General features: G+C 35.6%; 1 protein-coding gene across 4 annotated transcripts in view; it reads right to left on the bottom strand.

Moving 5' to 3' along the window:
• LOC127290435 (trithorax group protein osa) overlaps positions 1-14,802 on the bottom strand; it is a 310,977-nt gene that overhangs the window by 29,983 nt on the left and 266,192 nt on the right. For 3 of the 4 annotated variants that reach the window (XM_051318983.1, XM_051318984.1, XM_051318985.1), the window contains exon 7: positions 240-2,107. In XM_051318983.1, the coding sequence (XP_051174940.1) occupies positions 240-2,107 (1,868 nt within the window). Of the gene's footprint in view, positions 1-239; positions 2,108-2,268; positions 2,656-14,802 lie in introns of those variants that run through there. The other variant, XM_051318987.1, reaches the window with a different exon arrangement.

Genomic DNA, 14,802 nt, shown 5'->3' with positions numbered 1-14,802 from the left:
TTGATTCAGTCAAAATCTTTAACGTTTGCAAAGAATTCAATTGCTGTAATTTGATTTATACTTTAATTAGCTGTTGGTAAAAACCAATCATATTTGACTGAAAATACCTAATAAATAAATAAGTAAAACTGCAAACTGTAATGTTTATTTTTTAACAAGACAACTACAACAATTAATATTGGAATTAAAAATTGTTTCTCCTATCTTATAGTGTAAAATAAAGAATCCGTGGTACTCACCTCTGCCTATACTCGTCGGTGACATGGACATGGCGGGTCGGTTGCTCTCGTAGGATGTGATTCTTTCGGAAATTTTCATGACCGCTTCTTGCTGAGCAGCTCCGGTCGTTGTGGAAACATCTCCAGCAGTGGTCGAACTAGTTGTTGTATTCGTGGTTGTGATACTGGTGATGGTGATGCTACTACTATTCCCGCTGCTATTACTGCTGCCATTGGTAGCATTGGAGGTCGAACTACTTCCGTTCGTTGCATTACCGCTAGAACTGTTGCTCGAAGTTTTGTTATTACCGGAAGTGTTGCTGCTGGAGCCATTGCTACCCGTACTGCTATTACTTCCAGCGCTACTACTGCTTACTGCAGAAACGCTGACAACTCCTTCTCTAGCGATATCCTGAATTGCGCTAGCTGCTCTTGAACCGAGTCCAGCAGGTTGAAGTATGGTATATTGTTTTGAGTTTGCGTCCGGACTTCCGACTGACGATAGTCCAGTACTTGGCGTCTTAGTTGTCGTCACAGGAGTCGAGGAAACTTCAAGTTGAATGGAATGTACTTCCTCTTTCGTCGATTTCAACTGCAAGAGGGATGCCGTATGCTTTTCTTCAGCTGATGGTGAAATGGCTGTGATTGGGTGGGGTGTAGGCATAACGGGTCCAGGCGATGGATAACCAACAAAGGTGGCGGAGGCTGGGTATGGTCCCATGGGCGGAATTGTTGTTGCTCCTATCGTTGATGTTCCCCGACAGTTGGATTTCGAGTGGTCAGTGTTTGGAGGTTTGAAAGCGGATGTGGCTGAGAAGGGAGAGCCAACTGTTGGTGCAGGAGAGGCTGTTGATGTCACTGAGGAAGCGACTTTGATGCCACCGTCAGTGTATTGCCTTTGATAGTTGTACATTTGCAGTTGGTGGTGTTTCAATGAATTGGGTGATGGGCCATTTTTACAAATCCGATCTTCCCTCTCGGAAGATTTGTCTCTATCTCCATCTTCTTTGTCCACCGCTGGGTCAGACATGTCAATTTCCAGTTCGTTTGATGACTCGTCAACTAATTCATTAAAGTCAGGCGGTTCATACCTGGAGTATTTGTCAGTTCCTTTGTCGCATTTAAGTAATCTGCCGTTGGTTGATCTCGATTTGAGTATTTCGTTTTGATTTTGACCGCAGTGGATGGTCGAATCACTTTCAAATTTCATACTATTGTCTAAATCTTTTTTAGTTTTACTTGAATATTGTTTTGTTGGCTCGAATTGTTTGATTTGTTGCTGAGTTCTGATGGTCCGATCTTGACAGCGCAACGAAATAACGTCCTTCAGCGAATAACCAGTCTCGTTGCTTGTCGTCGAAGAAGTGGACATTGAAGAGGGTGAGAGTTTTGGATTGTCCTTCTTCTCCTCGAATAGATTCTCAAAATTAGACTCGTACCTATCCTCGTCCGAGTTTCCTCTCTGATACAAAGAGCCTCTGGGACCAGGCCAACTTCCGGAAAGGCTTTTCAACGCCGCTTCCGTTTCTCTTATCAGCGTCTCGTCGTCTTCCGGTTCTTCGCAGTTTTTACTTGACTTTCTGGCAGGACTACCCGAATTTCCTGACGTAAATACTCTCTTTCTTTGGGGCAGGGGAATATTCTTATTTGACTCGCTGTCAACCGGTTTTCGCAAATCATCATCCCGAACACTTTTTCTTCTTCGTTTTGCCGCCCCATCGGCCGTCTCCATTTCTTGTGGAATGCCCGTTTGAACACCGAGTTTCTTGCTGTTCACTGTCGAAAGTTGTTGTAATTTCGTTTTCGCCGTGGCTGACTCTGCTTCCAATTTTCGTTTTTTGAGATGTGCCATTGCATTCTGCCCACCCGGTACGCTGGTGAGTTCCACCCTGGAACAAAAAGAAATCCAGAGTATGATCTTAGGCACTTGTCACAATAAAGAACTCAACTAATATTAATGAAATAAATGTTTAATGTTAATGTCCATTCATTAAGTATATTCAATTAACAATGGTTCAGAGAATCTGTGTCATCTTAGCTATATACCTACTTGATCAGCGAATGTCAAATAATTATGACTGGGTCTAAGGGGCAACCAATGCTATCGTCACTATCATCTTGTCAGTAAGTCCGCACTATTGCAACCGAAACAAAACATCAGAAACAAAATTCACTCAAGTTCAGGCGAAGTCCAAAAAGTCTCGACAAGTGTCGTCTTGTTACTCAACAAGAGCAATTATCTTTTGTCTTTATGTAGGTCATTGATAGCCAAGTTTCTTAATCGACTGCACAAAAACTTTTGGTTCATTTTCGAGCCCACACACATACACATTCACACACAGATTCACCCACACAGTTAGGCAAAAGGCGTGCGAAACCGGTGAGTAAAAAATAAGTTTTGTTTAGTGAAAGTATAACAAACCCTTCACGAGAGGGTGCTCGAAAGCTACTGTGCTATGTTGAAGGAAAAAGGCAAGTTGGGGTGGTCGGTGCAACTAGAGGGGATGCTTTTATGCGCGGGCATCTCGCTCCTGCTTCGTTCTAAAAGTGGGGGCGGGTCTGCGCACTGTCCACCCCCAAGTCTCAGTAGAAAGCGACTCCCGGACACGGTTGCCCCTCTCTACCTTTCACCTCGAATCGTCCTGTTCCCTTTACCACCCCTGGAGACACTGTGGTACCAAGAGTAGGAAGGAAGGCTGGCTGCCAGGAGTTTCACGCAACCCTGGATGCATACCAGCACGAAGGAATGACCCGAGTCTTTAGATCTCACTATTTTCTACTCAAAAAAATCACCTACGCCAGTTGTCATTCTTGTCTCAAATTCACAAACTTTATTCAAATCGATCATGAAACCTGCCATCTGCCACGTAGAGTTCTAATTTTGATAAAGGTGAATTAAAGGGGAACCTGGATGATATTTTGTTCCAATTTTGACACTGCTCAATAACAAACAGTTCAAGGAACGAATTAATGTCACGTACAATTTTTTGATATTAAAAGAGTTTTGTTGTCTTAGGGCACAAAAGGGAGGATTGTACTAATTTTTAAACAATTTAGAATACACGTAGACAATTTAATTATTTGACAGGGATTTATTAATTTTAGTGGGTTGAGTTATTAAAGTGGGATGTGAAAAAAATGGAATTAAAAAAAATTATTTAATCGATTTTCTTGTGGACTTTCTTTAGATATAATTAGATTTAGTTTTGATCGAGTGAGGGGTTCTTCAAGTTGGTAAAGGTTCGGTTAATTCGCAAGTGGGAGTTGGACTGACCGCGGTTTTAGAAGCTGAATCACAACTGCTTTTCTGACAAGTTGCTTGCAAGTATGTAAGTTTCTTGGTGATAGGGGTAGCCGACATCTCGAATTAGATAAACCGGGATTCGAGATTCGAAGAGAAGGATCAGCGTCAGCGCTTAGAGAGCTGCTCCCTGGGATCTCGAAAGGAAGGCTTCCCTTAAACCTTAAACCCACCCCAAACCACTGAACCCAGGAGTTTAGAGCGATGAACTCGGCACTGTTGAGAACTGTTGGAACAGGCCGAGCAAAATCACAAGTTAAATCGCACCGAGAGCTTAAGACATTATCACTTTTCTTTGCAGACCAGTGCTCACTAACCCGAGATGGAGAGAGAGAGAGAAAGATCGACTTGGAATTGGAGAGAAATTCCCTCAGAAAAGCGGATCGATGTGTTCGCGTCCACCCTCCAATTACGTGCCATCCCTTACGGCCTGTGGGGAATAATTAGAAAGCAGCCCTGGGCATATATGGGTTTCGATGTTGCAGAGGGAGAAGCTTAGAATATGCCACCCTTCGTGATAACCGGACGAGTACTTGTTACGCTCGTTATTTCTACTGATTATCGAAGCTTAAAAATATTTATACTCCGCTGCTTTAATTGTTACTATGCCCCCCCCTCTCTTCTGATTGATCCAATTTTCGAACTTTACTGAATTCCGTTAATGTTCGTGTGGATTAAAACTTCTTTAGGACTAATTGATGTATTTTAACCCTTTTTCTGCAAATCCATTAATTTTGTCTGATCGATAAATGTTGTTACTTCTGTAACTTGCGACGTGTACTCTATATTTAATCGTGTAATTACTAAATGCACCTCTAATACAAAATAATGTCAGTGTAATCTGCAGATATAACAATGGAACTGCGCATGCTCTTAATCTGAGATAATTAAGTTGTATTGAGTTAATTGAAATCCTACCAATGAGATTAGTTAAACCTTCAAAATGAAGAGCATGCGCAGTACAAAGTTAAGCTCTTATTTGCCGTTAATGTTAAATAAAAATTGACCTAATTATTCAAAACCATTAATTAGGAAGAAGAAGGTCATTGTGAAGTTAGGAAAAGTTCAATCAAATATGAATAAAGGCAAATATTGAAAATTGCAAAACTGAAAAAATTGTTTTAATATTGACTATGGAAAATTCCATTTAATATTGCAAGGCAACATCGTGAAGCGTTATCTGTAGACGAAGGTATATATGAATGCGGTTTCATTAATTAATTAGCAAGTGTTAGCCGGCTCATAGGAGTAGACTCACAAGGTATAGTGGAATAGACGATGGCGCTTCTACCGAAAGGGATTAGAGTATTAGGCGACGTCACGTCACTAAAGTCTAAAGAGCCTTCTTGTAAGTGTGTTCCTGGAGATAGCCCAAAGTTGTCTTCCCTTTCCTGCTTTCTCCAGTTTCCCTTACCTTGGAATAGACCATCTTTAGACTCTCGACAATTCCAATTAGATAAACCGCCACCGGATCACAGCTCTTAGCGGTTAGGCTTACCCCGGATTTCCCGCGAACTCGTGCCATGACGCTTGCTTCGAAATATCAGTGTTAATGTCGAATTGTCGAATCGTGGTCAGAAAATAGAGTCGTATTTGGTCGCTACAACTTCCCTTCGATATAGCCGTCCACAAAGATTCAGCTCCATCTTCTAGTTTGTCACGTTCTTCAGATATATTCAATTCAAGTTCGATTCAAAATTATTTATCATCATAATTTTATTGCGGTTAAAGATTGTTTTCTAATTAATGTGATTGTGTTTGTTTATTTAATTAGGAAATGTATTTTTGGGGGAAATCACGACTCGATTCTTCACGCCTCGAAGCTGCGAGAAGGTTGAAGCTCATACGTCTTTTTCTCGCCGAGAGAGGGTGGGCGCGTCCGGTACTAGGCGAGCGTCGGATAATTTAAGGGTCTCTCACGCGTGGATAATGGGAACTTTGTTAATGCACCCTACTTGGCACCACGTGGATTCGCCTGAAGTGTCCTACCAAAAACCATGACTCTCCCTAAAATACGTTTAAAAAAACATTTTCCTTGCTTAAGCAAACAGCGAGATTAAAATCTTCAATCTACCCACTTGTCATTTACGCATTTACCTTTCACCCGTTCACTACAGTATTTAATTTAATCATTCTCATTCTTATTAGTTTAAATAAAATATAACACTCTGCTCACATATCAATATACCTACTATACTTTTTGTTTGTAAATTTAATTGAAATCACGGACAATATAATAAAATAGGAAAAGTTTTTTCTGAATGAGCAGACAACTCATCATCAGAAGTGAAACCGTTCGAGAAATCGTGGACAACTAACGGACTAACGACACCAGAATTGGCTTTATTTTCAAGAGGGACAAAGATCCCCCAAGCTTTATTGAAGCATTTCAAAGAAGAAAGTTGATTTTTCAAGAAAAAAAGGAGGAATCAATAGGAAAGTACTGTGACTGGGACAGCTGCCCACTTGGCCATCACTCTGTTGTCCACCCCCACGGGGAATACTTTCGTCCTCGTGGATTCTTTTGCTTCCAAACTCCCTTCAGTTTTTTACGAGGAAGGAACACATCGTGCCTTCATTTACTAGTTCAACGTCTTAAACCAATCGAAACTGATTAAATATTGAGAGCCGTCCAGACCTTTAGTTAAAGTGAGCTTCCTTCTCCCCCTTTCGTCCCACAAAAACTCACCAATACTGGACTTCTCTCAATATATACTTTCCCGAGAGAGTTCGTTTCACGTATTTAAGTGCAAGCTTAAGACTTTCAAACATATTTGCAAAACTTTTGAACCTTGCTATATTAAGATTCTCTTGTACATAAAACATAGACTCTGAATAGAATGAATGTTTTCTAAATTTCAGAGAGATTTTTCAGTTATGAATTTTCTTTTTATTAATTAAAGATAAATTTATTAAAAATTTATTTACACATAAGATGTATATTAATATTTATATTTTAGAGCGGGGTTTGTTCGTGTTCATTTACACAATCACTTTCACTTGTAATAAAATTATTTTTTAAATTCTCATTCTCAGTTACATTCGACTTTTTTTTACACTTTTACGTAGAATTACACTAACATTATTTTTTTTTAAATTGTCATATTCACTTTCACTCACTGTTACAAATATTATTTTTTTAAACTTTCAGTTACACTGAAATCATTTTTTTTAAATTTTCTCTCACACTTACACTTTCACAATTACAAAACTATATTTTATGTTTTTACTCGCACTATTATTTTTTTCACTTTGACATTAAAATTAATGTTTTACGTTGTTACTCTCACTTTTTAAAATACATGTTTACTTACACTTAACCCAATCACCACGAAAACTTGCAGGAATAAGCTTGCCGTCCAAGTTGTGCAAGATTGCTGTGCAAACATGTAGCAAATATCGTGCAAGTAACAAAATTTTCTCTCACGGCAATTAAAAAAAAAATTTTAGAAACAATTTATTTCTAAGAGAATCTAGAAGGCACACTGCTTTGGAGGTTAAAAAATTTATTGCGCAGCCGTAGGAGCTTCCATTTACAACTGCGCATCATGTTAATTTTTACAAACTTGCAAGAAGTTTGCGCCAAGTTTTTGTTACTTGCACCAAACTTGTTACATGTTTGCACGGCAATCTTGTACAACTTGCATGGCAAGCTTCCTGCAAGTTTGTTGCAAGCTTTTGTGCTGACTGGGAAATTAACTTTTTTCGAACGTCTTTGTCAGTGACAGTTCCTATATAAACAATAAAATGTGATGAAATTGAAATAATAACAATTTCAAATGTTAAACGATATTGAATTAGTTCGCTATGAAAGATAATGAAAGTAAATTAAAAATTCGCTTTCTATGTTTAAAAATAACATTAAAAATTAACACTTTTATCTGCAAATTTTACAATTTTTAAAATAACTTTAAAATCAATAAAACTATTAATACAATTTAGAAAAAAATATTCGAGAAAGACCTTTACATTTAAAAAAAAATTAATTCCTCAAAGCAATAAATTATTTTATTATTGTTATTATAAAAACAATAAATCTTTTGAAGATGAATCGGAGAAACAGTAAAAAAAAAGTTAGTCCACTCTCACATTTCTGTATTTTTAAATAAAAAATATATTTTTTAAATAAACAGTTTTTCAATAAAAATGTAAGCAATTTAATTTTATCACTTTTTAATCCTAAAAAGTCACATTTCGGTGATGATTAAAATTTCTTACTATGAAAAACGATTGTCAATATTTTAGGTTATGTTGTCTGGACTGTTTCATATTATCAAGAATTTATTTTTATTAAAATTCAATTTTTAATGATTTAGAATGTTAAAAACTAAATTGTTTATATTTTGTACAGTTATTTAAGTTTAAATGAAAAATAATTCTTTGGTTGATGAATATGAAATAATTATTTTATTTGTATTATATTGCGCACTTTTGATGAAAGTACAGTAAATATAATGCACACAGAATAAATTTTATATAACTTAAAATGATCTCCGAACGAAATACGAAAAATAATTTTTTAGGTTAAGAATCATGTCAAAATCGTATTGACAATAAATGAAATAAATATAAAATAATTAGTGGAATATCTGAATTGTGACACTTTGCAGGGAATGGTAGCTTATTTTCGATACATGTCGGGTAACTAGAATAGAGAAAAGCAGGGTGAAGCAGCTTATGCAAAGATATGTCATATTCCGGACGTTCTACTAAAATTCAAGTGGAAATTTACATGCGTCCATTCTAAACAAACCTTTCAGTTTAAATGTAATTATAATTTTCATTTATTATTGAGAATAAACAAATTTTCTTTAAATTAAAGAAAAATTTTTTTTGACCTAATATCAAAGAAAGATTTTTCTGGATTTACAATACCACGCCAGTAGTCAATTTTTGACAGGGCAGTACCCAAATTCCGCTTTTGGTTCCGGCGCAGTACTCAGCCGATAATCAATTTCCATACGTTGAGAGTTGAATCCAATTAAAGATTTTGATCGTGAAACCCATCGACAGGCAAGTTAATAGTAATACATGGAATTGCCGAGCCCCAATTTTGCCGTGCGGTAATACGTCACTCGTTTTTTGGTCGGTGTGTAATTAAAGAGAGCGCAGAACAGCATGACGCCTCGGGCCCGCTTGCACGAGTAAGGAGCAGTGCGGCATGGCACAGGCCGAGGAATAAGGGATGTGTTTTACCGAGGGATACTTATACCATCCCTTCGCGGCACATATTTTCATATAACAAAACCATCTGCGAGCTGCGCATAACAAATTTCATTTGATTTATAGAACGCAAGAGGACGAAAGAGCCAGTAACAGGAGTGTTTATCTCGTTTTATGTTGAGAAATATTTTAGTCCCACATATAACTTTAGACAGCACATTATTTCATCATTTAATGTCGGGCAAGTCTTGTAAAAATTAGAAACACGCCATTTACGAAAAAATTTTTTTAACGAATTGACGAATTTTCAAAAAAAACTAATCTCCACCTGAAAAAATAAATCGTACCAACAAATTTAACTGTGATTTAGAACAGTTAAGCCAACAACTTATACATATAACGTATATATGAAACAGAAGTACGAGGGCACTAAATTCTGAAATGAGCGCGAATAAACTGTCCCGGACTATGGTCGTAATAATATGCTGCTGGCTGTTACGCGTGCTGGAATTGCCTTTCTGGCACAAAAACGTCTTTGGATTATGATGCAATCCCACACAGGAGAAAGCCTCGCGGCGAAGCTTTATTGCCATTGTCGCGTATAAAGATGAAAGTTTTTTTTTACTAACTGAGGGTCCTTAAAATCGCGAGGACTTTTCTCGATTTGAAATTATTGTCAGTTTAGTGTGTTAATGGCGAAAATATCGACTTTTTTCTTATTATGTAAAATATAAAATGTGATTAAAAAGACTTTAATTTATGAGTTTTAAATCAAATTTTGTTATCAAATAGTGATTTTTGTACATAAATACTTGAACCCAAAGGAGTGTATGAGGGAAATTTAATAAATTATAACCAAAGGAGTGAAAAAGGTTAGTTGGCAGTATGTTACATGAGGCAGTTGTAACGGAAAGGCACGCGCAAAGTAACATGATTACAAATATATCATAACCTTCTCTCGCCTTGGAAGGAACCCTCTGTGTATGTCCTCGGCACGCGATACACGTGCGTCGCCTGTCGATGCGAGTTTATCGTCGCAAATCACTGCCAAGTTGAGGAAAGAAGGTTTGAAAAGAGAGAAAAAAAGACACTCGTTTCTCCCATAGGATTCGATAGACGTGCTTCACAGTGTACAAAAGTTATATCGCACGGCAACAAAGCGATGCACTAGAGGGTGAGCCGACAAAGGATTCCAAAGGGGCAAACCTTTTTTATCCTCCCATCTTCCTTGATGCAATAGTCTTTAAGATTTCATATAAAGCAGTCTATCAAATAATTATTAGTTCCTTGGCAGAGATAAACATTATTTTTAAAAAATTTAAGCTTTCATATCTTTCTTAAATATATGTAATGAACATATGGCATGATGAAAGAAACTGACAATCTGTACAAGAATTTGATAGTTGACAGTTTTAAATTTAAGAAATATATTATTAGGGAAAGATTGTGTTTTGCACCTCTAGTGATTAGTGTGGAAAAAAGTAATTAATTTGATACTCCGTGGCATGGTGCATTGAATTTGATTAATGAATAAAATAAATGCACCGTTAAGGATTTAGAGTAATGTATGAAGACTTATTTGGTTTACACTATCACACATGAAAGAATCATTATTATTCTGATTATTCCTATAAGCCGAGTTAAGAAAACATTATTTTTTGATCAAGGTAACAAGTGCAAGTTAAGAAGTCCCGAGCCTAGAGGCTTGAAGATGCTAAACGAAGAGTCTGGCAGACAGCAAGATATCTTGGAATGTTTTGCGCCTCATTAGGCTACAATGTGTTGTTGCCGGGGTGAATTATATCGGGCATGAGACGCCATCAAGACAAATGGCCTGAACCGGAGGTAATTGCGGGCTTTTATTAGCCTTGGTTTCTCTGGCAGCGATCTGACGCTCCTATGGAAGCAACGACTGGCAACTGCTAGCGCCAGTATAGGAAGAACGGCAGCGAGCAACCCTTTCTTCAATTCGACTGTGCGTAATTACTCGCGTGACAGTAATGCCGGAATGTGAATTCAGAAACTCGGATATCTCTACCTTCTATCCTTTATCTTCTGCATTATCTCCTTTATTCGCTTCTGTGGCCTCAGTCGGACCGGATTCGCTATAAATTTCACGCGTTTCGACGCTTTGCTCGTTTTCCACAAAACCATCTAAATTGCACTTACGGTAATCGATTTAATATCTCACCGCAGAATTTAATGTCCTTGAGTCTTGTTATTTCTAGATTTCGGCGCTCAATTCAAAACCATAGGAAGCTGATTAACTTCAAGCTGGATATAACTTTTCCAAGAATTTTTGTAAGCTTCCACTAAAGTCTGGAGATTTTGTCTCTCGGATCAGGTTTGTACTTGAGAAGGCGATAAAAATTTTCCTCATGCCGAGCGTTTTCTGCTTGTCGGTAAACTTTTTAAAGCTTTTCATTCTGTTCTTCGTCCTTCTCTCCCACCTAGAGGGATTAATTCCTTCGCAAATCTAAAATATCTACTTAAATCACCTCTTCTGCCAAACAAATGGCTATTTGCTCTTAAAATAATTACGAAACCTTTCTGGCACTTGGAGAATTTTGGAATTTTATGGTTTTCAATGCTAACGAAAAGTTGTTTTTTTTTTGTTATTTAAAGTAAAATTCACCAAGGGGCTAAAAGTCTGGGAAAATACAGAGCGTCTGCGAAATGCAGCTTTATGGTAACGAAACATAACAGAAGACTAAAGTTATCGTGGCTTTAGGTTGGTATGCCTCTGCTGTCCACCAAGATTAATATGGTCAGCGTGTTTCTTGGCATATTTCAGATACTTGCGAGGTTAATTACTTTAGGATGGACATTGTTGCGGGCGGAAGACCATCGCAGATACCAACTTATGTCCCATTACCCATTCCTCGAGACCATTTTGGAAGCATGGACTAAGATAAAGGAAACTGTAATCTGCTAAGAAGTTTAAATACCATTTCACGGTAAATACAATTTAAATTAATCAGTTATTTTTCAAAAAAAATCATATACAAGATCTACAAAAAGGTTTTAGAAAATGTGTCACGTGAATATACTTACCGAGGAATAGGACACTCTTTTGTGAAAAAGAGAAACCCAGTCTGCTTCTGAGGAGAACTGTAAATTAGGACTACTTTCTTGATAATTATTTTCCATTATAAATTCTTCATTCATATTACAAACTCCAATAGTTAATAATGAATCGAATTGAATAATTGTGATACAGTTATGAGCTATTATAAATGTAACGACCCTTTGAGTACCTGGCTCATATAGGAAAACTTGGATCACTAACGCCGGTGATAATAACGCGTTCGACGACCTCGCATCCTCGGTGCTTTAATGTTCTTGATTCTATCCAATGACCTCTGAAATATATATCCCCTTCCAGACCAGTCGACGCGACATTTTCGAGGGATAATGTTTCGAAAACCCGTATTTTCGCCGCGGGGCTATCCACGCGTTATTACATCTCTAGGAGGCATGCACAGCTTTCGCCAGCATATGCCAAGCAAAAGCTCCTCTCTTGCTGCTCATCCCTAAGCACATCACCAATCCCCCCTCTCCCTCTCTTCTTCTTGTCCCTTTGCTCCCAGGTTCACCAAGCCTCATGTATTTATGCATTTCGAAGCCATCCTCTAGCATTTCGACCGCATCACTACATATACTATACACACTCACAAACACACATGAATACATGTTTTACATAGGTCTATCCGCGATTCAGCCTTCTGCAATCCAGGTTATGAACTTATGCATTAGTCTTTCGATTATCGAACAAATTTATTCGAAAACAAAATGCATTTAAGAACAAGAGGTGAATTCTAATAAGATTATTTTCTACACCTCTTCCTTCTATTTTTTAAAAGATTAGTATAGATGATATTTATGCATCTGTTTTGGCTACCTGAATTATTTTGATACGCAGTAAAAATAAACCTGTTTCTATCCTGAACTGGATCATTTTGAGTCAAAGATAAAATTACAATTATTATCAAATAATAAGTAATTATTTATAAAAATATGAATTAAAATTATCGTTTCTAATGAACAAACACATTGCCCTTGGAAAAACTTTGATATTTAATAACAATTTCTTGTATTTACAAGATTTTTAGGTTAGGAACTGTGAATTGACAGGCATAAGTGGCAACGTTCACATATATAACATGAAAAAAAATTAACGGCGCTGCTGTCAGAAAACCAAGGATAATAGCGCGAAATTCAAAATATGGGAAAATAAAACAGTATTTCACAAAATTGGTTAAAAATATAAACATAATTAAAATATGTATTTATAAAATGTAAAAAAATAAATATAAAATAAAAAATAGTAACAAAAAGAAATAGAAAAATATACATATAAGAAACAAAAATTATTATTAAACAATCGCACAATAAATCAAAATCTAAAAAAATTCTTGTTATAATTATAACAATAGCAGTAATAATGATAATTAATTTAATTTTTCAGTTTAATTTTTTAATAATTATTTATGTTTATTTTTATTTGCTTGACAACCCATTCATTTAATTTTGAAACTTAAATTTTCATCGGAGTAAATATCTTCAATAGTGACATAAAGTTTAATTTTAATTATCAATTGTAAATACTGTTAAATTGTAAAATAAAGAAATGTAATAAAATTAAAAGCAAATTACATATTACCACTTTTAATTATGGATATAAATTATAAAAAATAAAAATTTGACACATTTAAATTCCTCTTAACATAACCTCAATCAACATAGATTTTGATAAAAATCAAACATTAAAATTGAATCTTTTAAATAATCATATATAAATTAGTGTAACTTTGGTTTCAGTAGCAAAAGCCAATTTTAGTCAGCTAGTGTAAAGCAACGAGTAAAAGAAAGTTGCAGTCAGGCACAATGATTACAAAATATTTATAATTTATAAATGATGATATAAAAATTGAATAAATTTTAGAAATTAATTTAAATAATAAATGTTGGAAAAATATATGAAAAATAATCATATCTTAAAGACATGATTTCTGTCTCATAGAGGGAGCGTTTTTAGTATCATGCCGCTTTATTATTCAAGAGCCATATTTACTCATTGGATTCAATTCGGATTCACTTACGATATGATTTACGCAGTGATGGCGAAGGTACCTGACACCGATGATATAAATTTATTGGCTTTGGTCGACGCCCTAAAATGCGCGAACTGGGAGATAAAAAGCTGGGAAAACAAAGCTGTTTTTGGAAACATAATAAGGCGAAAAAATAATTCAAATAAATTTTAAATTGTCTTCCCCTACATTGAGGGGAAAAAATCTATAATTGTCTATTTTCCCATTTTTAAAAATTAAAATTGTATTTACTAAATTGTTATTAAAATTAATATTACATTATTTTAAAATTTTTATAATTTCCTTTCAAGTGTAGTAGGTATATGGGATTATCTTTTTAGAAAATAAAATTCTATTTTAGAAAAAGGTCTATAAGGAAATAGGAATTTCTTTGAAAACGTGACTCCATGTAAAATTTACGGCGCTATTTTGTCGTTGGATATTGTATTTTTATTCGTTCTCTGTGTAAATCGATGTCCATAACCGACCAGTGTTTTACAATACATATGATTCTAAATCAAAACGAGAGTATTTTATTCGATAAGAGATCGCCTTTAAATATTGAAATCTCTTTTTCCTTTCATCCCACATTTAACCATTTATTGACCATCACGAAATGAGAATAAAGTATATTTTATGGAAACTCTCGATACAATGTATTATAATAGCAAATGAGAATTTCTATTCCTGTAAAGTCAAAACAAAAATATACGAAATTGGTAAAATTTAATTTTAATACATCGTTGTGTAGTAATTATGCAAATATTGCATTGAAATGATATGTTTTAATTTTGTAATTAATTTTACAAAGTTACGAAAAATATTTCTTTCAAAAGAATTAAATTGTTTTTATTTTGTCAAAAAAAAAAAAAAAAGAAAGAAAGATATACAGAATGACAAATGATTTTTAGCACTTGTCACATTATGAGAAGTGAATTCGTTAATGATCCTCAGAAAAAAGATTCAGTGGGGAAAAAAAGGGAACAAACGGTCTAAAAGCCAAAAGAAAAAGTGGGGCCGTTATGCT

The sequence above is a fragment of the Leptopilina boulardi genome, unplaced genomic scaffold (assembly GCF_019393585.1).
Source record: "Leptopilina boulardi isolate dan_hultmark-lab unplaced genomic scaffold, ZJU_Lbou_2.1 LbouV2_64, whole genome shotgun sequence".
In the NCBI taxonomy this organism is placed as follows: Eukaryota; Metazoa; Arthropoda; class Insecta; order Hymenoptera; family Figitidae; genus Leptopilina; species Leptopilina boulardi.
This window is presented reverse-complemented; position numbering and strand designations above follow the sequence as displayed.